General features: G+C 56.4%; 1 protein-coding gene across 1 annotated transcript; it reads left to right on the forward strand.

Annotated features, from left to right (window-relative positions):
• Positions 1 to 543: 543 nt before the first annotated feature.
• CCOS01_07856 (uncharacterized protein) lies at positions 544 to 26,143 on the forward strand (the record flags this gene model as incomplete). Its single annotated transcript, XM_060456019.1, has 4 exons — positions 544 to 668; positions 972 to 12,842; positions 13,092 to 24,495; positions 24,653 to 26,143. Coding segments are annotated over 4 exons (24,891 nt in total), but the record flags the coding sequence as incomplete, so codon positions are not given.
• Between the last annotated feature and the right edge of the window lie 428 nt (positions 26,144 to 26,571).

The following is a 26,571-nucleotide window of genomic DNA, read 5'->3' on the forward strand; positions in this document are numbered from 1 at the left end:
AATGATGAATCAACAGATGAAGCGTATCGCATCTTTGTGTGACGGCTTCGACACGTCTCGTCGATTCGAAAAAGAAAGGCTCATGAAAGAGGCGGTAAGGATGTGTTGGCGAGGGAGCGCTGGAGCGGGGAGGCCAGCCGGGCTGATCTCCACATGGGACGTTGCGGATGGTGGCATTGGGCGCACTCACTGACCTCGAGACTCAAGGCTCCAGACTCAAAAGTGACTTGCAGAAGCGAGAAAAGAGCTGAACCATGGCCGAGAAAATGCATGGCATAAGGTAGGTAGTATGGATACCTACTATGTAAGAGTGGATGATGGATGGGAAGAAAGTGCAGTGTGCAAGGTGAGTATGAAATGTTAGGTAAGCATACAATAAGGCATCCATACGTAAGCGCGGGCAATTTCGACAGGGTGCCGCGGTGGCCGGTCGGACACTTGGACCATGGGAGCTGAGGTGGAAACAACGGACCAGGGAAGCTACAGGGATGGCCGTAGCTGCTGCCCGTCGAGTTCCTTTTCGTCCCAATTGCAGCAATTGCCAATTTCACAGGCAGCTCGCCTCACCCTGTTCACCTCGTCTTAGTGGACCGCGACCGCTGGGCGACCCCGCCGCCATCTGAGGTGAGCCCAGCTTCCCCCATGTACTCCCTCCCTACGCAGCATCCGTAAGGTGTGCTGCGCTGCCAGCTGCCTCTCTGAACCAGGAAGGGCCTAGCTCCCAGTCCCCTTTCCCAGCGCCCATCGTCGTCCCAGATTGTGCGTGAGTGTTCCCAAATCCCCAGCCACCCTTTCCCTCCTTGCCTCCCATGGAAGGAAGTCTCTCCCCCCCTTCCACACTTTGAAGGCTTCCCACCACCCCCCCCGCTCAGTCAGTTTTTTGGGGGAACACCCCCGGGATATAGCTTCACGGCCTGTCCCGCTTCGTCCAGTCGCTTATTCCTCAAAAAACAAAACAATAACATCGCCAGATTATTGTCTGCGCACTTCAAAGCACAGAGCCTCATCTTTAATTCACCACACCACCACACAATTCGACACCCCACGCCGTCGAACATTTCCATCATCAAATCGCCCCCGAACCACGAAAGAGCGACAGATGCGCACGACAGCTTTCGATACGCCTTCGCGACCATGATGCGAGATCCGCGTCGCCGGAGCCCAGAGAGCTCTCGGCGGCGAAGAAGAGACCGCCGTGATTCTCGCGAGCAACTCGCCAGCGCTGCCGACGAGAGCGTCGTATCGAGTATTCCTGGTCCTTCATCTCGGGCCCCAACACAGCAGCAGCCTTTGCCGTCCGTCTATTCGCCGTCGCAATCGCAATACCCCCAATCCTATACCGAATCTCAGAGATACCCCGAAACCGAGAGATATGCCGCCCCTTCTGAGAGATATCCCGATTCTCAGAGATATGGCGAGCCCCAACGATACCCCCAACCCGACCAGTACCAACATCACCAACACCACCAGCCGCAACAACAGTATCCCCCTTCCGAGGCCTTCGTTCAGCCTCTAGGCTATGGCGAACCCGAACGACATGCCCAACCCCAGCCATACCAAGGAAACCATCAGTCCGAGAGGATGCGCCCGCGAGGCGGCTCCAGTTCTTCCTCGTCCTCCTCCACCTCCTCCTCCATGCTCAACATCTCAGCAAAGAGCCCTAAGTTTGGCGGCATCTTTAATACTTTCTTCAGAGCCCCCTCGGAGCAGCGCAAACGTCGCAGGAGGAAGAAGCAGAAGGCCCGCATTCTCTCCTTTGGCAATTCCTCCTCTTCGTCCGTCAATTCTGACATGGCTTACGGTCGCGGCTACATTGACCGCGACAAGAGTCAGCTTACGAGCCCCAGGCCACAGGGATACGCGAGTCCCTCGTTGTACCGCGCTGAACCGACTGACGCCCACCAACAACAACCGCGGCCCCCGATGCCTCGTGATAAGACCGACGAAGAAATTCTCGAGATTGGACGCCAACTGCAAGACATTGCGCGCAGGCAGAATGAGCATGACCTCAAGTCTGCTTCCAAGTCACGGGCGTCCCAGCTGGCCGGTACCGCGGCTGGTGCCGCAGCCGCAGCCGCCGCCTTCAGCCATTTCCGTAGTAAGAGTAAGAGCGACACCAAGACCAGAGGATCTGGCACTTCTAAACCTAATGAAAACGCTTCCTCCTCGGACGATGACTGGGAATCGGCGTCTGAAGATGAGTCTACTACTACGGATGATTCCGACAACGGCCTGGCGTATGGCTCCTCCATCAAGCCGTCCAAGTCGGCAAGAATTTCAAACGAGCCTCCGGAGCAGATCAAGCCACCCTCGCGGAGGAGTACCATTGTGGACCCACGCCTCTTCGGTCCCGTAAACTCTCTTCGCGGCGCCGTAAAAAGCCCATGCGGCTTTGGCGAAGAAGACCCCCGGTCCGCTGGCTCTTCCCGGCGCCACCACGAAGAGACGGTAGCGCAGGTCGAATCGCCCAAGACTGGGAAACAACCGATGCAGCGTATATACCCCGTGCCGACCTCAGACCCGGACAAGTTTGACTACGACCGTAGCTCTGTAACCTCATCCCGCCAGGATGTCCCTCAGCGTGCCCGGCCCGACCCAGTCCCCATCCAGCAGCCTATTCCCATTGTCCCTCTCCCGTCCAAGGTGTACGATGCAGAAAGATTCGAGGAGGAGGAGCGCCGGAACTCTAAGCAACCCCGCCAGCCGCCCAAGGGAAGAAGCGCTGCTGAGAATGCCATCGCTGGCGTAAGCATTGCCGCTGCGGCTATGGGTGTGACCATGGCTGCTAAACGTAGGGACTCGGGCGAGTACATGGAACGACGAGATGACCGTCGAAGTGAGGTACGGGACCATCATCGGAATGACTTCCGAGATTCTTGGCAAAGCCGTCGTATAGAGGAAGAGCCCGAACGCCCAGTACCAATTGAGCTGGAAGACCGCGATCCTCGTGATCAGAACGACCCCCGCCGGCCCCATAGACGCAACAACGTTGAGATCATCGACGACCGAGACAAGCGTCGGGCTGGCTGTTCTGATCCCGCCTATGAGGCCTTGAAGAAGCCCGACGTCGAGACTGACCCTCGCCCGGAGGTGTACAAGCTGCCCCAGGGTGACGAGATTCGAGTTGAGTACGACCCAAAAGATGACCACCGGCCACGTGAGGAACCAAAGGAACCTCGCAGGGATGACCGTAAGCCGGTGGTGGTCGTGGATGAACGCCGGGATGTGAAGCGGGTAGAGAAGCCGACTGAGGCGCCCCGAGAGAAACATGGGGTGGAGCATCCCGAGGCCCCCAATGCACAAGCCCCTATTGACCCTTTCCAGTTCCAGGTCGCTGATGATGCGTTCCAAACGCCAAAGTACGCCACTCCGAAGAGGCCACTGACTCCCCAGGTCGTGACCGTCGACCGCGAACCCAACTTTGACGATTCTCCGCCGAGGAAGCCCGACTACTCCGAATCCCGAATGAGCCGCAAAGACTCCTTTGAACTCGAGAAGCGTCTGGAGCAGTATCAGCAAGGAGCACGAGACCGTTCCCGGACCCCTGAGCCGCGCCGCCGGAGAGATTCTCTTCAGGAGGAACAGCATGCTGCAAAGTCCATCTACGATGAGGCCAAGCACGCTACCGTGCCTATAGCCGCGGCCGCCATTGCTTCTGCCATCGCCGTCGAAGAGGAGAGATCACGCAAGCATCGCAACGATCATGTGACCGAGGATGGCTCTCGCGACAGATCCCGAACTACCAAGGACGCCATACAGGAAGAGGCCGATCGGTACTACCGTGAGACTGTCATCGCCCGCAAGATCGCCAAGGACGAGATCCGCTCGCGCAGTGCGTCTCCTCATGATGAGTCTGTTGTCGGCAAGTGGCAAGACCACGATGAGGGCCCTGACATCGTTACCATCGTAACACCGCCCGAGATGGATCATCCTCACGACAAGAGCCCGTACGACGCCCCCAACGCCGATGTTCGCATTGATCATGTCATCATCCCCGACGAGCTTTCTCGCTTCCGTCTGCCTCACCGTCAACTCGATCCTGGCGCACAGCCAATCTTCCAGTCTCGCGACCCTTCTGCTGAGCGTGAGCGACCTCTGCTGAACCTCGTCTTACCCACACCCGTTGTTACCCCGCGCCACACGCCCGCCCCTGAGAAGCAAGCGCAGGAACAACCCTCCAGTAGAAGTCAAGAGCCTGTTCAACCACGATCCGTTACTTCAGCTGAGCCACCTTCTTCTGCGACCGCGCCTGCCACAGAAATCGTTTTTGGACCCAGAGGCGAGGTTGTGGAAAGGCCGACAACGCCCACAGCCAAGTCAGTCACTTGGGGCGAGAATGAGACCAAGAGCTTCCAGATCGAGAGCCCAGAGCCTCCAATCAAGGAGCTGTCCAGCACCTCTAGTAAGTCTAAGAAGAAGAAAAAGAAACTGGGCAAGAGTTCACCGTGGGGCATCATTGCTGCGGGCGTTGCCGGTGGAGCTGCAGCGGCTGCAGTCTCTGAAGCCTCTGAAGCCCCCAAGATGCGCGATCCTTTCGAGAGCAAGCCCGAAGAGGAAAGGGAGCGACACAGTCCCCCGGAGTCACCAAAGTCCCGCAGCGTCGAGCCTATATCACCCATAATCGAAGCTGCCCCATCTAAGCTCACCACGTCGTTCGAAGATGACGCAGACTTGCCTCCCGCCCCAGGCCCCAAGCCTTCTAGCCCTCAGACGTCTAGGATGCCTGGCGCCTTTGCAGATGATCTAGAATTTGCCTCTGTGTTGGCGGCTGGTCTTCAAGACACTGGGTTTGATCCCAACATTGTCATCGACAACCCCACCTACATGCGTCGCGACAGCCCACCAGGACAAAGTGAGCCGGCCGTTTACCAGCAGCCGTTTGCCGAGACTGTCACCGACCTGGGCATCTATGGTCCCGATCATACCCATGATGGGCCCACTGCAGGCGACCGCGGCTTTGTCATTGGCGAGGTGCCAGAAACACCAGTCACAGAGAAGGAAATGCACAACGGCCACGCGACCGATTCTCCTCGTGAAAAAGAACGTCGTGACAAGGGCAAGGCTAAGGAGGTGCCATTCATCGAGCAGGAGCCGCCAGTTGAAGAGACTGAACCGTCGAGGAAGCTGAGCAAGAAGGAGAAGCGCAAGCAAAAGGCATCAAAAAGGCAAAGTCTCGACAACGTGCTACCTGAAGAGACGTATGGTGCCCCCGAACCAAGATCACAGCCCGAACCTGCTCCTTCGTCTGCACCGGCCCCTGTCTACGAAAGACCACACGGCTATGATGACGTTCCCGAAGCCACATCACGACCTGAGCCTAATCCATTTGCTCCGATGGATCATGCATACGCCAGACCTCACAGTTACCACGATGTCGCCGAAGCTGCACCACACCCTGCACACGCTCCATACTCGCAAGCAATGCCCGCCTACGCTAGACCTCACAGTTACTATGGCGAGCCTACAACGGCTTACCGAGACCAACCTGCTCCCTACGCAGAGACAGGCCCTTCTTATGAGAGGCCAAGCAGCTATTACGATACCCCTCAAAGTCCGGAAACCGTTGTGGCGCTTGGCCCGAAGACTCGTGGATTTCAAGACGCACCCACCTGGGATTTGCCCACTTCTTCTCTGACAACACACCCTCATGACGAGACTCCCGTCTCTAGAACGGTGGAGTCCGAAGCTGCCCTAACAGACCCTGAAGCCTCCACATCGGCGAAAACAAGAAAGAAGGACAAAAAGAAGAAGAGTCGTGGCTCGAGATCTGAAATCATTGTCACATATGACGATGATGAGCCAGAAACTCAAGAGCCATCTTCTTACAAGGACCCGAGCACGTCCCGCGAGAAATTGCCCGAGAGGGATTCATACCGCTCTACCGAACCCCAAGAGGCCGGCGACGACGCATGGGATGAGCATGCGAAGAAGAAGAAGTCCAAGAAATCCAAGCAGAGCTCAGACGAATGGACAGACGTCGACAAACAGAGCGATTACACCGCGACCCCAACCGTCGAACGAAGCAGCACTCGCGACGATCTTGAAGACTGGGACGACCTCCCGGCCAAGTCTCAGCGGGACCGTTCCAAGTTCGAAGAGCGAGATGTGAGCTCTGTAGTATCTGACCCATCGAGCAGGCGAGACAAGTCCGAGCGCCGTTCCAAGAGTAGCCGGATTGACGACCGCGACGTGAGCTCAGTTGTCTCTGATCCTGCGAGCCGCCGCGACAAGTCAGATCGTCGATCCCGGAGCAGCCGATACGAGGACGCAGACACCAGTTCGGTGGTCTCTGACCCCTCAAGCCGGCGTGAAAAATCCGATCGCCGGTCCCGCAGCAGTCGCTTCGATGATAGGGATGCTAGTTCAGTTGTGTCCGATCCCGCCACACGGAGCGAAAAGTCAGAACGTCGTTCCAAGAGTCGCCGTGAGGACGATCGAGACGCAGCTTCCGTAACCTCTGACCGTTCGTCTCGTCGTGAGAAGTCTGACCGACACTCGAATGGAACTCGCTACGACGACGATGCCAGGTCGGTGGTGTCGGAAAGCTCCGAACGTAAGAGACGCAGCCGAGACGACAAGAAGAGTCCCAAGGAAGATGAGAAACGCAGTAGCGGCTTCTTTAACAACCTGTTTGGAAACAGAAGCAGCAAGGATGTTTCCAGCAAGGACGAGAAGTCGTCTTTTTTAGATAATGCCGGCACCCTTGGCGCGGGTGCCGGCTTGGCGAGCGCCGTGGCAGCTTTGGGCTCCATGATGTCCCGCTCCAACGCCACCGAACCGCAGTTGGAAGAGTCGTCAGATGCTCTTCAAGATCGCGAGAGATCCGCCAGTCCCCCGCGAGACCTAGACATCGTCGACCCTGAGATCGTGCCGCGGACTATTAGACCTGCCATCGACCCTCAGTACGGAGATTTCCTCCCCCTGCCACCCAGCCCAATGCCGCCCAGCACTCCTGGCTCTCCCACCCAGACAGACTTGGATGAACTTCCTGCCCTGCCCGACAGCCGGCCGGAGACGCCACCGGAGGAGCGGAGGCGTCAGCACGAGACCAAGACGCCAAAGACACACGCCCGCAAGCGTAGCAACATGGAGACACCGACCAGAAGCCCAAGTCAGACAGCCGTACCCTTCAAGCTGCGACTGGGGCAGAGGTCGACACCTTCGTCTCCAGGTACCTTCGGAGTCTCGCCTGTCACCTCGCCAGCGGTGCCGACGTTCCCCGAGACCACACACATCACCCCTCCTCATCCCGCTTCCCTGTCCAGGCGCCCCTCGAGGCCCATCTCGTGGGAGAACAGTCGCGAGATCAAGCCCCTCTACCTGCTTGAACAGGCTCGTCAGGAATCCGCAGCTCAGTCAATGGAGCCACCCATTGATTTCCCAGAGCTGCCTCCAAGCGAGCCGTCATCGCGGGAATCTCCTGCACCAGAATTCACCCTGCGTGATGAGGATGTGAATTACTTCCATCAGCTTCAGGCATCGCCCTTTGAGCCTGACCTTCGTCTTGACACGGATATGTCGCGCTATCCTGAACAAACAACGCGCCGTTTCAGCTCGCAGGAAACCACTCCGAAGGCAGAGCACGCAGTCCAGCATGCCGGTGCCATGTTTGATGCGGCATCACCTGGCCTTCCCCCGTCTGCAGATACCGCCAGGGGGTTGGACTTGTCAGAGCATGAGCTAGAGAAGCTGCCCGCACTTCCTGCTAGCCCTATGACATCCCCGGCAACGGCCATTGCCAGTCCTACTCACCGTTCGAACATTCCGGAGTTCAAGTCAGGGCAGTTACCTGCTCTACCCGACAGCCCCGTGACACACGCAACTGAGATGCCCGAACCGGAACAAGTCGAGACGACGTCCAAAGAAAGAAGTTCGTATCTCCTACACATGACGCCCCCATCAATCATCAAAAATCTAATGGATCGTGACACACCAGACACACCATCAAGCCCTACACTGAACCGATCGCGCGATGTTGCCGCCAATTTGACCGAGATTGACCATGACGGCCACTCCCGCGATGATGCTATTGGCGCTCTACTGGGAGGTGCCGCGGCTGGTCTGGGAGCTGCGTATCTCGTAGACCGTCTCAAGTCTCACGACAAGTCTACAGAGATTGGTCGAGACGGAAAGACTTTGGATGCTCCCGAACCAGCGGAATTACCCGTAATCGAAGGCAGGATGTCCAAGAAAGACAAGAAAAAGAAGAAGAAGGGCAAGGGCGCGTCAGTCGATGGCATTGCCCTCCCTTCTGATGGGCCTACTTCTTCTGCTCTTACGCCAGATGTCGAAGAAGCGTTGGTGTCAGCGGAGCACCTCGCAATTGACTCCACCGACAAGGACTTCTTGCCATCAATCGATCAGACTCGCGCCATGCCAACCGAGGAGCCAGTTCACGCCTCAACTAGCAACACTATTGACGTTGCGCCAGTCGACAGATCTGTGGGGCACTTGGCCGAGATTCCCTCAGTCGCTGTCTCCTCGAACGATGAGATTAATTTGGATGTTTTGCCACCGCTTCCTGCTGCGTCTGCCGACGAGCATGCGCTTCTCTCAGCCGATTTTGGTCCCTCAATTGATCGCGCCGATGACCCGCTGCTTTCAACTCAAGATACTCCGCCTGTGGAGCCCACTGTTCAGGCACCCCATGCAGTCGAGGACCTTCCAGCTGTGCTTGATGGCAGGCATCACGCCGGCAAATCCGTCGCGGAGGACGTACCTGTGGATCGCAGTGCTCTGGTCGAAGATGTCGCTCCCAAAACCGTTACATCTGAGCCTTTGCTCGAGGACGACGCGTCTGACAAGAAGCTCTCCAAGAAGGAGAGAAAAAAGCAACTCAAGATCAAGAAGGCTTGGGAGCAGGCTCAGGCCGAGATGCAGGAGCTTGAACGATCTGCCGAGCCGACTGAGCAGAACAGCAAAGCTGCCTCCGAAGCAGACACAACGCCGCAGCCCGCCCTCGCGCCTGTGTTTGAACAGACCGCGGAGACAACTGAAGCCGAGCGAGCCGCGGGTATCCCGCTACCCGAGGTCTCGGATGAGGTGTTCGAAGCTCCCCTGGAGTCCCTAGCTGACGTTCAGCCCACGCCCAAGCCGGAGATTGCTATCGAAACAAAGGCACCGTCCACTTTCCTACCCGCTATTGAACAAGCGGCGGCTATCCCTCTCCCTGATGCCTCAGACGAAGCTTTTGATGCTCCTCTTGACTCCTTGGCCTCTATCGAGCACCAGCCTGACACCGCTCTCGACGCGAAGGCCCTGCCGACTTCTTTGCCAATCCTTGAACATGCTGCGGAGATCCGCGAGATCGAGCAAGCTTCAGCTGAACCGCTCTCTGAGAAGGTTGAAGACATGTCTCAGTCGAATATCAAGGAGGTGCCTGAAGAACCGGCCAAGGTCGAGGAGCAAGTCAATATCGAGGAGGTGCCCAAAAGTGAAGAGGATCTCTTTGCTGGCTTGAGCAAGAAGCAGAAAAAAAAGAAGATGGCAGCAATGGCAGCTGCTACTGCCGCGGCCGCGGCTGCCGCTAGTGTAACCAACGATGCTGACTCTTCTGAAGCCAAGGAACCCCTCGTCTTCTCAAGTCCCCTTCCGGAAGCCGTCTCGGAGCCGCCAATTGATGCTGAGAAGGCAACGAAGACCACCACGGAAGCGGAAACAGCTGCAAGTGTTCCTCTTCCTGAGATCTCGAAACCTGTCCCAGAGACCTCTCCCGAGACTAGAGAATCTCTTGGACCAGACAATGCCCCCAAGGAGAAGGAGTCTTCCGATGTCGAGCTTGCCATTGCTGTTCCACTACCTGAGAATGTCGCTGAGTCGCTCGAACCGGAGGTTGAGCAGGCTCAGCCCGGACAGCAGACTGAGGTCGACGTGGACACCTTTGCTGGCCTGAGTAACAAGCAGAAGAAGAAAAAGAAGGCTGAGATGAAGGCTGCAGCCGAAGCCGCTGAGGCTGCAGCCGTCGCCGCCGCCGCAGTTCCGCCTCTTGAGCATGCCAACGAGTCGCTCAAACCGGAGACGTCTCTCAAGCCAGTCGATGCCCCAAAGGAGAAGGAGTCTCCTGATGCCGAGCTCGCTGCTGCCATTCCACTACCTGAGCATGTCGACGACTTGCTTGAACCAGAGGTTGAAGAGGCCAAGCCCGAAGAAAAGCAAGAGCATGTCAAGGAGCTGCTTGACCCCGAATTCGGACAAGCCAAACCTGAAGAGCAGCCCGAGGTTGAGGTGGACCCCTTTGCTGGCTTGAGCAACAAGCAGAAGAAGAAAAAGAAAGCCGAGATGAAGGCGGCCGCCGCTATTGCCGCCACCGAAGCAGCCGAGGCTACTGCTGTTGACGCCGCCACTGTTCCACTTCCTGAGCATGTGGACGAATCACTAGAATTGGAGGCTGAACATCCGAAGACCGAAGAGCGACCCAAGGTCGAGTACAAACCAGTGGTCGAGGAGAAACCAGTGACCGTGGAGAAGTCAGCGATCGAGGAGGAGCCGATGGAGGAGGTGGATCCCTTTGCTGGCCTCAGCAACAAACAGAAGAAAAAGAAGATGGCCAAGATGAAGGCGGCCGCAGAGGCCGCAGAGGCTGTTGCCACTAATGCCGCCTCCGAAGTTGCCGCCGCCGCCGTTCCAATTCCTGACGAGCATGTCAACGAATCACTTGAATTGGAGGCTGGACGGCCCAAACCTGAGGAGCAGCTCGAGGTCGAGGAGAAACCCGTGGTCGAAGAGAAGCCGATGGATGATGTGGACCCCTTCGCCGGCCTCAGCAATAAACAGAAGAAAAAGAAGAAGGCCGAGATGAAGGCGGCCGCTGATGCTGCTGAACCCGCTGAGGTCAGCAGAGAAGTGGAAGTCGAACAGCCTACCGCCGCATCACCGACGCAACCCATCGAAGAGAGCAATCTAGTCGTCGAAGCAACTGCTACTCCTGAAACCAGCATCTCTCAAGCTAAGGAGGCCATTGAGCTTGAGCAGCCTGCAACCACTTCTCTCGCAGACGTCGAGGAGAAGAAGCCTGAAACAGAGCCGGAGCAGCTCAAGGCAGAGGAAGATCCGCTTGCAGGTTTGAGCAAGAAGCAGAGGAAGAAGAAACTGGCTGAGATGGCTGCTGCTGCTGAGGCTGCCGCTCAAGCTAGCGCTGGTCAAGCCAGCGAGACTCTCAAAGCGTCAGAAGTCCTTCCCGAGCCTTCTCTGGCACCCTCTGTCAATGTTCAGGAGGCCAAGGACACGGATGAAGCTGAACAGCTACCGGCACTTCCCGTCACGGAGGAGCCGGTTCCCGCCCCCGCCCTAGATGCGGTCCAAGAACCATTGCCTGATGTCAACAATTCCAAGGAGGAAGTCGAGACTGACTTGCCTGCTTCACCTCTGGTTCCTGACACTAAGAAGGGTAAAAAGAAGAAGAAGAGCAAGAAATCTTTGGATGCGACAAACGAAACTCTTCTATCTACTTCAGCCCTCGAGCCCTCAACTGTTTCTTCTCAACAAGACACTCCTACATTGGACATCGAAGCAAGGTCGCTTGGCACCACTAATGATGTTACATCCTTGCAACAAGAGTCCGCCCCTGAGGCGCCAGAAGCCAAGTCCGCTGAAATCCAGCAAAGCCTCCCTGACCAGCGACTCGATATCCGCGGCCCCCAAGAAAAGCTCGAAACACCATCGGAATCACTGCCGCCCCTCTCCGAATCTAACGACAAGTCACTCGGCCCATCTGACAGCTTGGCTGAGCAGCAGGTTGCAACTGTTGACCAAGACGTCAAGCCTGCCGACACCGACGTGGCGGCTGTTGACGAGACTCAGCCTGTACCTCTAGCACCAGAAGACAGCCCGGCCACGCTTGAAGACGACCCCTGGCAGCTAGACGAGGACCCATGGCAACAGCAACCTTCAGTCTTTGGCCAAGAAGACACTTCTGCTTCAAAGAGCGACGAGGTTTCGCAGCCACCGGCCGCTGATCAAATCATCGATGACACCCCGGTTGAACCGCTTGAGGCAGAGGTCCCAGCTGAAGCCGAGTCTACTTCCTTGTCCAAGAAGCAGAAGAAGAAGCTGAAGAAGTCCAAGAAGGACCAGACCGCCGAAGCTTTGAACGAACCTGAAGCAAAGCCTTCTTCCACCCAAACAGATGCAAGCATACAACCTTCTGCTGCGGAAGTGGACTTGGTACCGACCGATAACGACACTTCTCTAGCTGTCTCCGCAGAACCTGCTGTCGAGAACGCAATAGTCGAAGCGCCCGTCGCAAAAGCATTGGAGGAGACGTCCGTCTTACCCGATACTGAACCAGATGCTACCACCATTCCTCTACCTGAGGATGATACCGAGTTCGTTGAGCAGATCCCCCGACAAACTGTTGCCGAAGTGGATGTTGCAGGAGTGCCTCTTCCCGAATACGCTGCCGAGAAGACCGATGTATCTGAACCAGCTCCGACTGAGAAGGATGCAGCTGCAATCCCCCTTCCGGAGGATATTACCGAGAAAGCCTCCGTTCTTGCCCCTGAAACTTCTGACAATGTGCCAGCCATTGTTGACAACGCGATGGCAACTTCTGAGCCTAGTCTCACGGAGCCGCCACCGGCTGAGCCCATTCAGCCTGAGGCATCTGGCAAGAAAAAGAAAAAGAAGAAGAAGGGCAAGGGTGCTTCGCTGTCGCAGCTGGATGACGTGATGTCGTCTGAGTCGACTCCCCTCCATTCCCCAGGCGTTCAGACTCCTACCACTGAAGCTCCTACCAACAAGGCTCCCCTCAATGAGCCTGCTGCTACCGATGCCCTTATTGGCGAAGGTCCCGTCATCGACACCCCGGCGTTCGATGCTTGGGGAATCGAGAGCCCTGCTCCCGAGTACTTTGCTAAAGCTTCTGCCATTGATACTCCCTCTGTCGAGACTCCTTCCGTCGAGACTCCTGCCGTTGAGACCCCTGCTGTTGAGACTCCTGCCGTTGAGACTTCTATCGAGACTCCGGCTGCTGAGACTCCGGTCGTTGAGACTCCGGTTGTTGAGACCCCGGAGGTTGAGACTTCGACAGCGGCGGCAGAAGCGCCCGTATCGAATGTCTCGACTACAGACGCACTGGCTGAAGACCCGTCCAGCCAGAAAACCGTCACCGATACCGACGCTTCTGAAGCCATTCCTGTGGACGCACATCACCCAGAAGACACCAACTTTCAGACGGCCCCAGTCACGGCGGACACTCTCGAGGCCCCTACACCTTCTTCGCCTTCTACTGAGCAACAGCAAGATTCTGCTCCGACCGAGGAGACTTCTAAGTCACTTAAAAAGTCGAAGAAACAGAAGAAGAAGGACAAGAAAGCACCCGAAGATAATGTCCAGGTGCCAAGCATCAACGAAGAGCTCCCTGCCGAACCCGCAAAGGGTGCTTCATCCAATGCAACGATCGATGAGAAGTCCTCTGCGACTGACGCGCAGAAAGCCGACCAATCGCAGGAAATTGATATCAAGCCGACAGATTTCGCTGTAGAGGAGGCAACTCAAGTGGAACCTCAAACGCCAACAATGACCGAAAGCCAGGATGAGGCTTTCCTCACACCTCCGCAAGGGCCTGCGACTCCCATTAGCCCAGACGAGGTTTTCGAGAATGCTTCCCAGGAGCCGACACTTGTTGACAGCCAAGTTGACTCGCTTGAGTCCAAACCGCAAGAAACCTTCGCCGAGGACCAGCAGGATCGTGGTCCGGAGTCTCCAATTGAACCCGAAGCAGCATCATCGAAGAAGAGCAAGAAGAAGGCCAAGAAGGCTGCTGCAGCCGCCGCAGCAGCCGTCGCTGCCGCCATAACATTGGAGCCGGCCGTCGAGGACGCTACCAAGGATTCGGACAAGAAGGATACTAAGGACGAGACGGTTACGGACGAGTCAATCACAGACAAGACGGTCACAGACGTTGAAAACTCGAACACGACCATTTCAGACAAGATTGGGGAGATGGAGCAATCATCGCAAGAACCCACCGCGAGCGGAGAATTCGCTACGGACAGCAAGATTTCAGAGGAGGCAGACCCAGGACCAACTGTTACCAAAAAGGGAAAGAAGAAGAAGAAGGGCAAGAAGTCTTCCACCCTGGACCCGGAGAGTACCCTCGAAAACTCGGCAGATGTAGCGAATACAAGAGAACAGTCCGCTTATTTGACCTCTCCATCGGGAGAGCCTAGCAGTGACGAAATCCCCTTCCCGCAAGCAGACACGCCGACAGAGGCTGAGTGGCCGACTGCTACAACTGCGGGCAAGAAGAAGAGGAAATCCGTGACCTGGGCACCTGAACTGGAGTCTTTCTCGACCTTTGTTGAACCTAAGCCTGAAATGCCTCATGAAGGCGACAGTGGCTTGGAGACGACAAGCAACATCGAACGCGACTCCATATCTGAGGTATCTTCCACTGTCGAGCCAAGCCCGGCTCAGGATGCGTCAAGGGCAGGGGAGTTGCCCGAAGCAGGCAGTCCAGGCGATGTTCCGACCTCGCAAGGTTTAGACGAGGATGTCGACCAACAAACAGCCACAGTTGTGGCGGAGAAGGATCTCGACTCTGATGGCCAAGCACAGATGCACCCTGCAGGCGAGCCCAGTGAGGAGGCCCTGCCCACACTGCAAGACACAACCGCGACCCCCAGCGATGATGTTCCGTCATCTCCTGGGCTGAACACAAGCACGCGGGGAGTTGCAGGCGAGCCAATGGATTCTCTGACCCGCGAGCCTTCAACGCCTGCCTTTTCCAGTGAAGGCGGCACTGAAGTGGCCAACGAGAAGGGCGGTGAGACATTAGAGCGGGAGCACGAGGTAGACGCGGAGCAGGTGGCTAGGGCCCAGGCTGGTGCAACATCGGACCCCGAAGCTGCGGGCCGCCCTGACACCATTGACGAACCATCAGCGGGATCCAACGCTCAAACGGGAGAGGTCGGCAGCCAGGACCCCGGCCTGCATGCGGGTGTGGAGCCGATTGACGACAAATCACTGGAGAACACGCAAAACAGGCGGATAGCGGATGCCCAAGCCGTGGGACCGGCCCTCACCGACTCGGCCCTGGAGCTTCTGGAGGCTGGAGACCCACTTCAACCCCCGGTCACAGCCTTGGCGAACCAAGACACAAACACGGCGATCCCCCAACCTCTAGGACAGGGCACAGAGGAGGGACAGGTACCCAGTCAGACATCATTGGAGGTTGGCAAAAAATCTGACGCGGGGATTACTGACTCTACTGCCGAGACCGAGACCCTTCTGCAAGACGTTCAACAACTAGACAAAATTTCAGACGTCGAAAAGAAGGAAGAAGAAAAGAAGGACCAGAGAGACGAATTCGATTCTCTCGCCGCCAATGTTGGATTCCCGGGTCAGTCAGATCTATCGGAATCTTTGGGTCAACCGATCTTGCCGGAGCCGCAAATAGAGCCGCTTTCGGAGACTCTTCCCGGCCTTGAACCAACAGGGGACCCGAGTACCACTCACGACCCCGAACAGACCGAAACACAAGTCGGTCAGGAAGACGACGTTGGTTCTGAGCCCTCAAGCTCGAGCAAGATGTCCAAGAAGGAAAAGAAGAGCAGCAAGAAGAAGACCAAGGCTGCAACATCTGAACCAATCCCTCAGGATGATGTCCAAAATCTCAAGTCACCGATTGTGGAAGATGGAGCCCCGGCTGTCAGGGCCGTTGACGAATCAGTCCAAGCACCGGAGCAGGCGGGGCCGAATGTCACGGACGCCCCGGAAGCAACCGCCGTAAGAGAAGCAATCGAGGCTGGCGAGGATGAATGGGCAATTCAACCAGCTGGCAAGAAGAGTAAAAAAGACAAAAAGAAAAAGGCTGCAGCTCAGGCATCTGCTGCAGTGGAAGAGCAGAGCACTGAGCCTTCGCCTGCGCCTGAAACGCGCGAGATTCCCGCCGAGCCTGAAGCGCCTTTACAGTCTTCAGTAGACCAAGCCTCCAAGGGTGATGATGCTGGCGACCACAAGTCAACAGAGGAGTCTGCGGACACCCTGGAGAGCGCAGAGCCCAAGCAAAGTGAAGAGGTTCGGGCCCCGGCGGAAAGCACATCAGACGAAGTTCAAAGTTCACCACAGCCAACTACAAATGATGAGCTGCCGGCCGAACCAGCAGAGGCCGACATCAATGACTTTGAGCCGACGAAGAAGAGCAAGAAGGACAAGAAAAAGAAGAAGAAGCAGCAAAGTCTTTCATTGGACGATAGCCAGGAACTCCCTCAGCTGGAGACTCCGCTAGAGGAATCTTCCTCTGCTTCACCTGACAACGCCCCTTTGCTTGGCGACGCAGCACAACTGCCATCTGAAGATGTGCAAGCTTCATCAGAGCCAGAGTCCAAAGGCCCGCTAAAGGCCGATGCTCAGGACCTCTCGACTTCGAAGTCTGAGGAAGAACCACCGACCCAGGACTCACCAGCAACTTTGCAGCCTACCAACCTGGAAGCAGGAGCCTCCTCTGCCCCTATGGCTGGAGTATCCGAAGTCAAGCAGGAACTGCCATCAGAGCCTTCCGGCCAGACTGATCCTTCTCCAGCAACGCTCGAGACACCTGCAGATAACACCACTCCACTTGCAGAGGAAGAGTTCCCAGCTGTCACCAAGAAGTCCAAGAAGGATAAGAAGAAGAAGAAGAGTCTTGCTTCCGACACCCAAGATGAGACGCCAGCCACGCCGGAAGCGCAGCTCGTGGCAAAGGAGATTGACCTATTAGAAGCACCGCAGAATTCTGAGCCACTAACAATGCCTGCCGTCACGCCGGCCGCAGAGGAGCCAAACCCCCAAGCCGTGGAGGAGGTGGCTACTCCACCAGAGGCAGCGGCGAACACCGAGTCACCAGCCGTTGTATCGGAGGATCCGATCCCTGAGAACCAAACGCCGACTACTGTGGAGGAAGAGCTCACCACCTCGAAGAAATCGAAGAAGGACAAGAAGAAGAGCAAGAAGGACAACGCGCAAGATATTCTGGAGGACTCTCCTGCTCCAGAGGCAGAAAGCACGCCGGAATCGATACCCGCATCGCAGGTGGAGGAAGCTCGCGAAGAAGCCGTCGTTCCTGGTGACGAGGCGATCGCCCGACCGAAGGAACCCGCGGAAGAGCCCATCGTCACGACTGAGCTTCCCGAGCAGCAAGAGGAAGAACCTGTCAAAGTAGAGCCTGAGCAAGAGAAGGGTATCGAAGAGACGGCGCCTCTGGAATCGGAGCAGCCTAAGGTCGAGGAGGATCCCTTCAAAGGCATGAGCAACAAACAGAAGAAGAAGAAGAAAGCAGAGATGGCCGCTGCCGCTGCCGCCCTGGCCGTTGCTCAGGAACCCACGCCTGCCGCCGAGGAACAAACCGCCGACTCCACGCCTGCTACTCTTGAGACCCCACCAGAGGCGCGGCCTACTGAGGAAACCGCTGCCGAGGAACCTTCTGCGCCAGAACCGCAAACTGCAGATGAAGTCAAGAGTGTGCCAGAGGTTACGCCGGAGTTGATGAAGTCTGAAGAGGATCCATTCAAGGGTATGAATAAGAAGCAAAAGAAGAAGAAGATGGCCGAGATGAAGGCGGCCGCTGAAGCCGCCGAGGCTGCTGCCACTGTCGAAGCTGTCGAGGTCGAGAAGCCCACGGAAGACGAAGCTGCCGCTGAGAAGCTTGTCGAGTCGCACCCCACAGAGGACTTGGTCGCTGAGAAAACCTCCACCGAGGAGGAGCTTACTGGGAAGGAGCCTGCCGTTGAGAAGTCTTCCGATGAGAAGTCTGCCGATGAGATCCCCATCGAGACACATTCCACAGACGACGCGTCCGGACTGGAAACTTCCACCGAGGACAAGACGCCTGTCGAAGAGATGACTTCTGACAAGACTACGATCGAGACGCCGACCAAGGAGCAGTCCGCCGTGGAGCCCGAACGCGCGGCGGAACCAGAACTTGTGTCAGAGGCAGTATCAGAGCCAGCCAAGGCAGACGAAGACCCTTTCAAGGGTATGAACAAGAAACAAAAGAAGAAGAAGATGGCCGAGATAGCTGCCGCCGCCAAGGCTGCCGAAGCTGCTGCCGCTGGTGAGGCTGTTTCTGAGGCCCAACAAGTACCTTCTGAGCCTGCTCCAGCCAAGCTCGTCGACGAGGAGCCTTTTGTTGAGGAGTCTGCTGCCAAGGAGACTGCAGCTGAGTCGAAGTTCGTGCCCGAACCGGAGCTCGAGCAGCCTCAAGTCGAAGAGGACCCTTTCGCTGGCCTGAGCAAAAAGGAAAAGGAGAAGAAATTGGCTGCAATGGCTGCTGCTGAGGCCGAAGAGAAGGCAGTTGAGCAGATGGTTGGTGAGGACAAGGTTGCCGATAAGATACCTGCAGATGTCGCTCTTGAAGAGACTCCTGCTGAAGCCCCGACTGCCGAGGAGTCGACTCTTGCCGACAAACCTACCGACGAGAAGGCTGTTGAAGATGCCCCCGTTCCAGAGGTGCCCCAGGTCGAGGCTCAGGTCGAGGAGGACCCCTTCAAGGGCATGAACAAGAAGCAGAAAAAGAAGAAGATGGCTGAGATGGCCGCTGCTGCAGAGTTGGCTGCAGCCACTGCAGTTTCAGAGCTTGCCACTACAAAAGCTCCACAAGTCCCTGTAGAGAAGCCCGAGGAGGTGGCAGCTGAGAGCAAGATCGTCGAAGAGACTCCTGCAGAGGCAGCTGCCGAAGAGAAGCCCATCGACAAGTCCGAGCCGGCATCACCCATCGTCGAGGAGGACCCTTTCAAGGGCATGAACAAGAAACAGAAGAAGAAGAAGATGGCCGAAATGGCAGCAGCTGCTACTGCTGCAGCCGCCGCCGGGGTTATCGCAGCTGAAGTCAAGGATATCCAACACGACAAGGCTGCAGACGACGAGGCAGACATCTCATCCGAGCAGCCACCCGCACCTGAAGTAGAGACTGCCGCGACGTCTGAGGATGCTCCTAGGGATGCTAGTCCTGAGCTTCTTGAGGTGAAGGAGGCGTCAGAAAAGCCTGAGAGCCAGATCGATACTTCCGCAATTCCGGATGTCAATGTCGATGACGACTTCCCGATGATCGAGAAGAAGACGAAGAAAGACAAGAAGAAGAAGGGCAAGGCCTTGGAAATCCTTGAGCCTGGATCTGGCCCTTCGCCTGGTATTGCCGCCCAATCAAGCGAACCTGTCGCAGAGCCTTCTATCGAGGCTATTGCTGAGAGCGTCCCGGAGCCTCCGCTGAGCGATCCTACTCTATCCACCGAGGACATACTTGCCGCAGTAGAGGAGCCTTCTTCGTCAATGCCAAGTGCCACAATCGACCAGTCTGCCGATCAGTCGATGCATCTCGAGAGCCCCAAAGCACCTATCGAGGAGCCTGCCAAAGAGGCCACCGAAACGATGGCAACAGACAAGCCTCTCCTAGATGCCGATGTTGCTGCTGCCGCCGAGGAGTCTTCTAAATCTGTGGAGGATGATTTCTCCCCGAAGCTGTCTAAGAAGGATAAGAAAAAGAAGAAGAAGGGCAAGCTTCAGGACGACTCGGATCGCCCCTCTGGAACGACAACACCCACCGTCTTGGAGCCTTCAGACCACCTTGATGTATCTACTCCTGATGTTCAAGAAGCACCGGCTGCCGCTAGCACCGATGTTCCTGCACCTGACTCAACCGAATCGACCAAAGAAACTTCGGTGGACATCTCGGAACCCCAGGTAGATGCCGTCACTGTAGACGTCAGAGAGACGGCGAAGGTGGAAAGCGAGCCCCCTTCTGTTACCAATGAGGCCAAGGAGGTGCACGTGGCCAATGCCGAGTTGCCGACCATTGATACAGATGCTACTTCAGCCCTAGTTGGAGATTATTCCGCTGAGATTCCCGCTGTGGCCCCCGTCGAGACCCCTGTTGAGACTTCTGCCGAGATTCCAAACATCGACGACGAATTTCCAGACTTCCAGAAGAAGTCAAAGAAGGACAAGAAAAAGAAGAAGGGCAAGACTCAGGACGACATTGAGGTCACATCGGGAGCTGCCACTCCAGCTGATGCACTCGAAGCTGAGAGGCATCAAATACAGTCGCCCGATATCTCTGTCGAGCCAGTCAAGTTTCCTACAGATGCCAACTTCCCCTCGGCTGAACCGAAGACTGTCATCGATCAAGATTCCATCGCTAAGGACTCCCAACTTCCAATCGACGCACCAGTTGAGGAAGAATGGCCCGAGAACGCGCCCGTCAAGAAATCTAAGGACAAGAAGAAAAAGAAGAAGTCCATGGTCGAGCAGGATTTCGATCTTGCATCTGGAACCGAGACACCGATGGAGACCACCGTTGAAGACAACGAAAAGGAAGTAGCATATATTGATGATGCTATGACTACCGACACGCCCCTGACCTCCGATAGCAAGATGGCCTCAGATGTCCCGCTTGATAAGGCCTCAGTGGAAGCGTCACTTGAGGCTGACTCTACACAAGCATCAGCTCCAGAGGTAGCACAGCCTTCGCCATCGCAGGATGTCTCACAAGAACAGCTGGCGGCAGACATACAACAACCTTCTCCTGCACTCTTGGCCGAGAACCAGCCTGAGCCATCAACTTCTGTGAAATCAATCGAGCTTGAGCCCGAGAAGACTGCCGAAGAGACAGCGGCTGCCGAGGAGCCTTCAGAGTTCACAGTCAACAAGTCTAAGAAAGACAAGAAGAAGAAGAAGAAGTCTACATTGACCGAGCTTGAAACCCCTACTCCAATTGCCGAGGAGCAAGTAGCCACCTTGGAAAACACTGCCACCGATCCCATCGAAAAGCCAATCACCGCAGGATCCATCTTGGAGAGCTCGGCCGTCGAGCCTGTGGAGGGAACGGCCCTGCCTGCTGAGGGGTCAGCCTCAGTGATTCCGGAGACTGAGCCCGCAACTGCCCACTCCCAGGATGCTCAGCCAAGACAGGTTGCAGAGTCCGACGTGCCAACGACCACTCTGGACCTTGAATCCAAGCCAAAAGGACTGGACGGCCAGTTTGATACTGCCCCTTCGACTGAGCAAGAATCCATCGCTCCCATCGCAGTTGAGAATTTGCCGGAGGGTGCTTCTGATCAAGTCCGTTCAGTCGAAAGTTCCAACGTCGTGGCCGAGCCAGAGGCCGCAGCTCCTGCTGATCTTGACGATTTCATGCCTGCGAAGAAGAGCAAAAAGGACAAGAAAAAGAAGAAGCGACAGAGCCTGGCATTCGACGACGTCGAACCCGAGTCGCCCCTGGCTTCTGGCACGGCAACACCTAAGCTTGAGTCGACGGAGCAGCAAGAAACTGAGCGAGCTTTCGATCAACAGCCTCTTCTAGCGGAAGATATCTCGAGACACGAGGACCATGCTTCGAGCGACAAGTCGGCCTTCACGAGGGATGATCTCGCAACAGACAGATCCCTCGAATCCACTTCAGTGCCTCAACCCCTCCCCACTCTTGACGCCTCAGCTGGCCCCCAAACAATGGACGCCATGACATCTGAACGCCGAGAAGATCTCAACCAATTTCAGACAATCTCCGAAGACACGTTGGCTACTGAATCTACGCCGCAGCAGGTTGTCGGTGACGAGACGATCTCAGCTGACCAGGTGGATGAAGTCTTGCCTAGCGCTCCAATGGATGTGTCTGAACAGGACGATAAGCGCCCCGTAGAGGCAACGAGCGCACCAGATGTCCGTGAAAGTGCCCTCACGGAGGAACCTGAAGAGACCTTTGTCGTCAAGAAGTCTAAGAAAGACAAGAAAAAGCGCGCCAGCCAGGTGCAGTTTGAGGAGCCGGCCTCGCCCATCCTCGAGACCACCGAAGCTTCTGAGCAAGCCACCTTCGCCGAGCTAGGGCCTGAGGACATCTCTCGGGGGATCGTTCAGGAGCCCGAAGTCATTGACCTTGCACCGCAAGAACCCATTGCGGAGGAGTTCGTCTCCAAGAAGTCTAAGAAGGACAAGAAGAAGGCCAAGAGACTTTCCTTTGCGGATGAGCCAGAAACGATCGTTGAGGAGCAGGCCAGCGCCCCAGTCTTACCTCAAGGCGGCTTCGCCGCACTGGAGACGTCAAAGAACCTCCCGGTCACCGCTGCTGAGACGGATGTTGCGAAGGGCTCTATTTCACTGGAAGACCCAGGCCATCAGACAGCGGCTATGCTCGAACCAGAATTAATGACTGAACCTGTCGCTGCTGGTGATGATGAATGGGACATTCCCGCCACCAAGAAGTCGAAGAAGAACAAAAAGAGCAAGAAGCAGTCAATTTCACTGGATCGCTCTCCCATCAGCGCCAACTTACAGCCGGAACAAGAAACGATTGTGCCTGGACCTAGCCGAACTGAAGATACGAAAGACACGGTTGAGTATTTCGACAGTGCACCTCGCGAAATCACTCGAAGCCCTTCAGCGCCACCGCCTCCAGAAACCGCATCAGCCCTCGAATCACCTGCAGGCATAGTCCCCGAGCCTGTTGGTGTCAATACCACGTCTCCTACTTCGAATAAGTCAGTAGACATCGATCTCACTCCCGCACAGGAGACCAGCAACGTCGTTCATGAACTGCCCTTCGATCAGTCAAACAAACGCAAGAAGATGAAGACGAGAGAGTTGTCCGACACTCTCCTCCCCGAGCCGATTGTCAGCTCTAGAGATGTTGCTGCTGCGTACTTTGATGACCGCGAGACACCAGCAGCGGGCATCAGCAAGATTGAGGATGAGCTCCCTACCCCGGAAGCTGATACACCCCTTGGAAAAAATATTCCTGGGCACAGCGCGGGAAAAGATGAGCCTCTTCGGGAACCAGAGCCGGCTGCATCCCTTGACATCGCCGCTTCGTACATGGAGCACAAGTATGACCACAAGCCGGATGAATCTGTCCAGCCAATCACACCAGAGAAGAAGGCATCCGAGTCATCAGGCATCGGCGCCGCAGTCGGGGCAGCAGCAATGGCTGCCGGTGCGGCAGTCCTTGCTAGCAAATCGAGCAGCGGTAAGAAGAAGAAGGGGAAGAAGTCGAAGTATGAGGACAAGCGCGCAGCACAAGAGGAGGACGTGTTTGATGATCCTTCTCTCTGGGAAGGTGCCGATAGGAAACATGTCAGCGAGATTGCAAGCAAAGAGGTGGAAGACTTTTGGGGCGGCGGCGAGAATACGGCCGATGACCAGCTACCTGAGCAGTCAACTAGAACAAGCATGATGGCGGACGACGTTTTCGGTCCCTCGCTTCAGCAACAGGAGGGCGTCCCCATTGAAGCACAGGAGACTATTGTCTATGAACAAGAGCCCAACGCGTCTCCAGTATCTCAAGGCTTGGTAGAGGACGTATCAAAAGGAAGGTCACAGGAGGAGGAACAGGCTAAGGATGTTCTGAGTCTCACAGCACCGCTCAAGGAGAAGGCTCAAGACAACAACATTGAGAGCCCGATTCTTGGCAGAGAAATCGGAACGGAGCAAGCGAGCGAGCCTGCCAACATCACGACACAACAACGCTCACTGAACCGGGGTACCAGGTCTCCCATGACAAACACCATGGTTAGCGATATGGATGAAGCAGTCGATCGTGGGTTCGAGGCTGAGGCCCGTCGCGATCTATTCGTTGGACGTTCACCAAACAGCCCTGAGCGGACCTTTGAGATGGGCGGTTTCCGGAGTCCGGTGCCGAGCATCTTGCCGCCCGTTCAGGAGGAGGGTCACGATGGAAGCGATATCGAACCTCGATTGCTGTACAGGCCTGCTTCTCGCACAACCACAGGCTCACCTGACCCAACACGAGACAGCGGCTTTGTACCCAGCTCGCCTCACCCTCTCAGAAGGGGAGGTTTCGATAATGAGGAGCAACGAGACAGCGGAGTTCATCTTCGGGATTGGCAGGAACAAAGATCACCAGGCCGCGATGGACAACGGACTCCAGAGTTGAGGTTTCACAAAAGCGAAAGACGACGATCTAGAGATCTGGAGAGAGTCAAGTCGCCGGAGAAGACCTCACTGATCGAAGGAGAGGCTCGCGATCACCCACTTTCCAGAACACCCGTATTGCGAGAGCCTGCAGGAAGGGAGTTGACTCCAGAGCCGCAGAAGCACAAACGGGGCATCAGCCCAGAGCTTGAGATGCGAAGAAACAAGTACCAGGACCTGGCGTCGGCTGCCTTGGCTGGTGCAGCAATCAGCAGCACAGTCTCGTCACCACGCAGCACTCCGCCACCGGGTAATCGCAGCGTTTCCGACAGGGTCGCACGGCTCCAGTCTCCAGCACCTACAGAGCCTATAGCGCGCAGGTCCATGTCCAACAGCAGCCTGTCACGGCACCGGCGGGCCACTGGGGCGCTAACGCCAGAACCGCTCAAGTTCCGGCCTGAGAGCCCAGGCATCCAACGGTCAGGCACCGCCACCCCGCCTCTTCGCCGGGTCGACAGGCGTGTAAGCGGAGACTTGCGATCCATCAGCCAACGAAGTCAGCTTGACCTCAACAAGGACCCCAAGGACCCGACCAGCTCCTCAAACACCCCCGTCGCCAACGAAGGTCGTGTCCGTACCAAGGACATGGCCGACGTCTTCGTAAGTCACGCACATTTTTTATTCAATTATTTCTCTCTATCTGCTTTATTGCCTCACCGCCTGCGATTCCCAGGTGGTGTTTGTTTTTAGCTGGAAGCGCCTGTGACAGCATCGCTAGCCACCGTCACGACGAACTTTGACTGACCTTCAATCGTAGGATGGATTCGGTGAAGGCCGCATCGGCTCTCCCCGATCGCCTACCCGTCCACACAGCATGCGACGTCGCCAGAGCATGCAAGTCCTCGAGCTCGAGTCCCGCGTCGAACAATTGATGGCGGAGAACCGCATGCTCACAGACGCCCGATCTCAGACCGATACCCACAACAGCAACAGAGCCTCTGGTATTCTGGCAGAGCGCGATGCCGAAATCGACGTCCTCAAGCAATCACTTGAGTTTCTACAAAAGGAGGTTGCCCGATTGACAGAGGTCAACGAGGGCTTGAACAGCGCCAATACCCAGCTTGCTGCCCAACACAATGAGCGTTACCGGTCATTGGAGACCCAGCACTCTGATGCCTCCAGGCAATTAGAGCAAGCGCGCACCGAGCATAACCACTTCCAGGAGTCACTGCTCCAAAAGGATGCCGAGATTGGCCGCCTACGCTCTGAGCTCGATGCGGCCAAGGACAAGATCCGACAGATGCAGCGCCAGATCCTGGCATCCAAGGGCGCTGACAGCGACTTCCTCAATGTCAAGGATGTCGACCACTTTGACCACAGATGTCAGCAGCTCTGCTCTCACGTACAGCAGTGGGTTCTGCGCTTCTCGAAGTTCTCTGACATGCGCGCCTGCCGCAAGACAAACGAGATCAATGACGAAAAGGTCATTGACCGTCTCGACAACGCCATCCTCGATGGCACCGATGTGGACACTTACCTCGGCGACCGTGTCAGGCGCCGAGATGTGTTCATGTCCATGACGATGAACATGATTTGGGAGTTTGTGTTCACTCGCTACCTCTTTGGCATGGACCGCGAGCAGCGACAAAAGCTCAAGTCGCTGGAAAAGCTACTTACCGAGGTCGGCCCTCCTCCGGCCGTCCGACAATGGCGTGCCGTCACCCTGACGCTGCTCTCTAAGCGCCCCAGCTTCAAGCACCAGCGCGACCTCGACACCGAGGCCGTCGTCCAAGCCATCTTCCAAACGCTGTCCAGGGTCCTCCCTCCCCCTTCCAACCTGGAGGACCAGATTCAATCACAGCTGCGCCGTGTGATGCGGGAGGCCGTCGACCTCTCCATCGAGATGCGCACCCAGCGCGCCGAGTACATGATGCTCCCGCCGCTGCAACCAGAGTACGACGCCGACGGCGAGCTCGCCGAGACCGTCACGTTCAACGCGGCGCTCATGAACGAGCGCAGCGCCGACAAGTCTGCTACCAACGAGGCTCTCGAGGCCCAGAGCGCCGTTGTGCGTATCGTCTTGTTCCCGCTCGTCGTCAAGAAGGGCGACGACGGCGGTAACAATGACGACGAGATTGTTGTGTGTCCTGCCCAGGTGCTGGTGGCTCGGCCCAAGGGCAAGTCCGTTAGGCTGTTTACGCCCGGGAGCGACGCTGGCGGTGCGTCGCTCGGCGGGCAGACGGCGGCCACGCACAGCGATCTCAGCATGGGAACTTTCTTGCCCGATCAAGCCTCCAACTTGCGGTAAAGGAGCTTGCCCTGGCGATGGATACCATGCCTGTGTGTGAAAGAGAAGAGAGAAAGAGTAATATACGAAGGGAAAAGATGGGTGTGATATAGATGTAATGGAACGGATGGAGGTCCCGGAGAACGGGTTGTGGGACAGTACATTATATGGGACGATTAAGTACATTGGTTTCAAGGGAAACGGGGATACCAAACAAACAAGAACAAACCCAAGATTACGACGTTTACGAAATATTCTCATTTTGTTCTGGCACATCGGGAGAGGGGACAGAACGGGACGGACGGGCAGGGAAGGGAAGGCTAAAAGAATGGCTTGTGTTGTTTTTTTCATTTTGGCAGAGTGCACGACGATACCTCTTGGGTTACTATTATTTCATACTTCATATTATTTGATTTCAGTCAATCGAAAAAAAGATCCCGTTGCAGTTT

Source organism: Colletotrichum costaricense, assembly GCF_030867565.1.
Source record: "Colletotrichum costaricense strain IMI 309622 chromosome Unknown Scaffold_7.1, whole genome shotgun sequence".
NCBI classification, from domain to species: domain Eukaryota; kingdom Fungi; phylum Ascomycota; class Sordariomycetes; order Glomerellales; family Glomerellaceae; genus Colletotrichum; species Colletotrichum costaricense.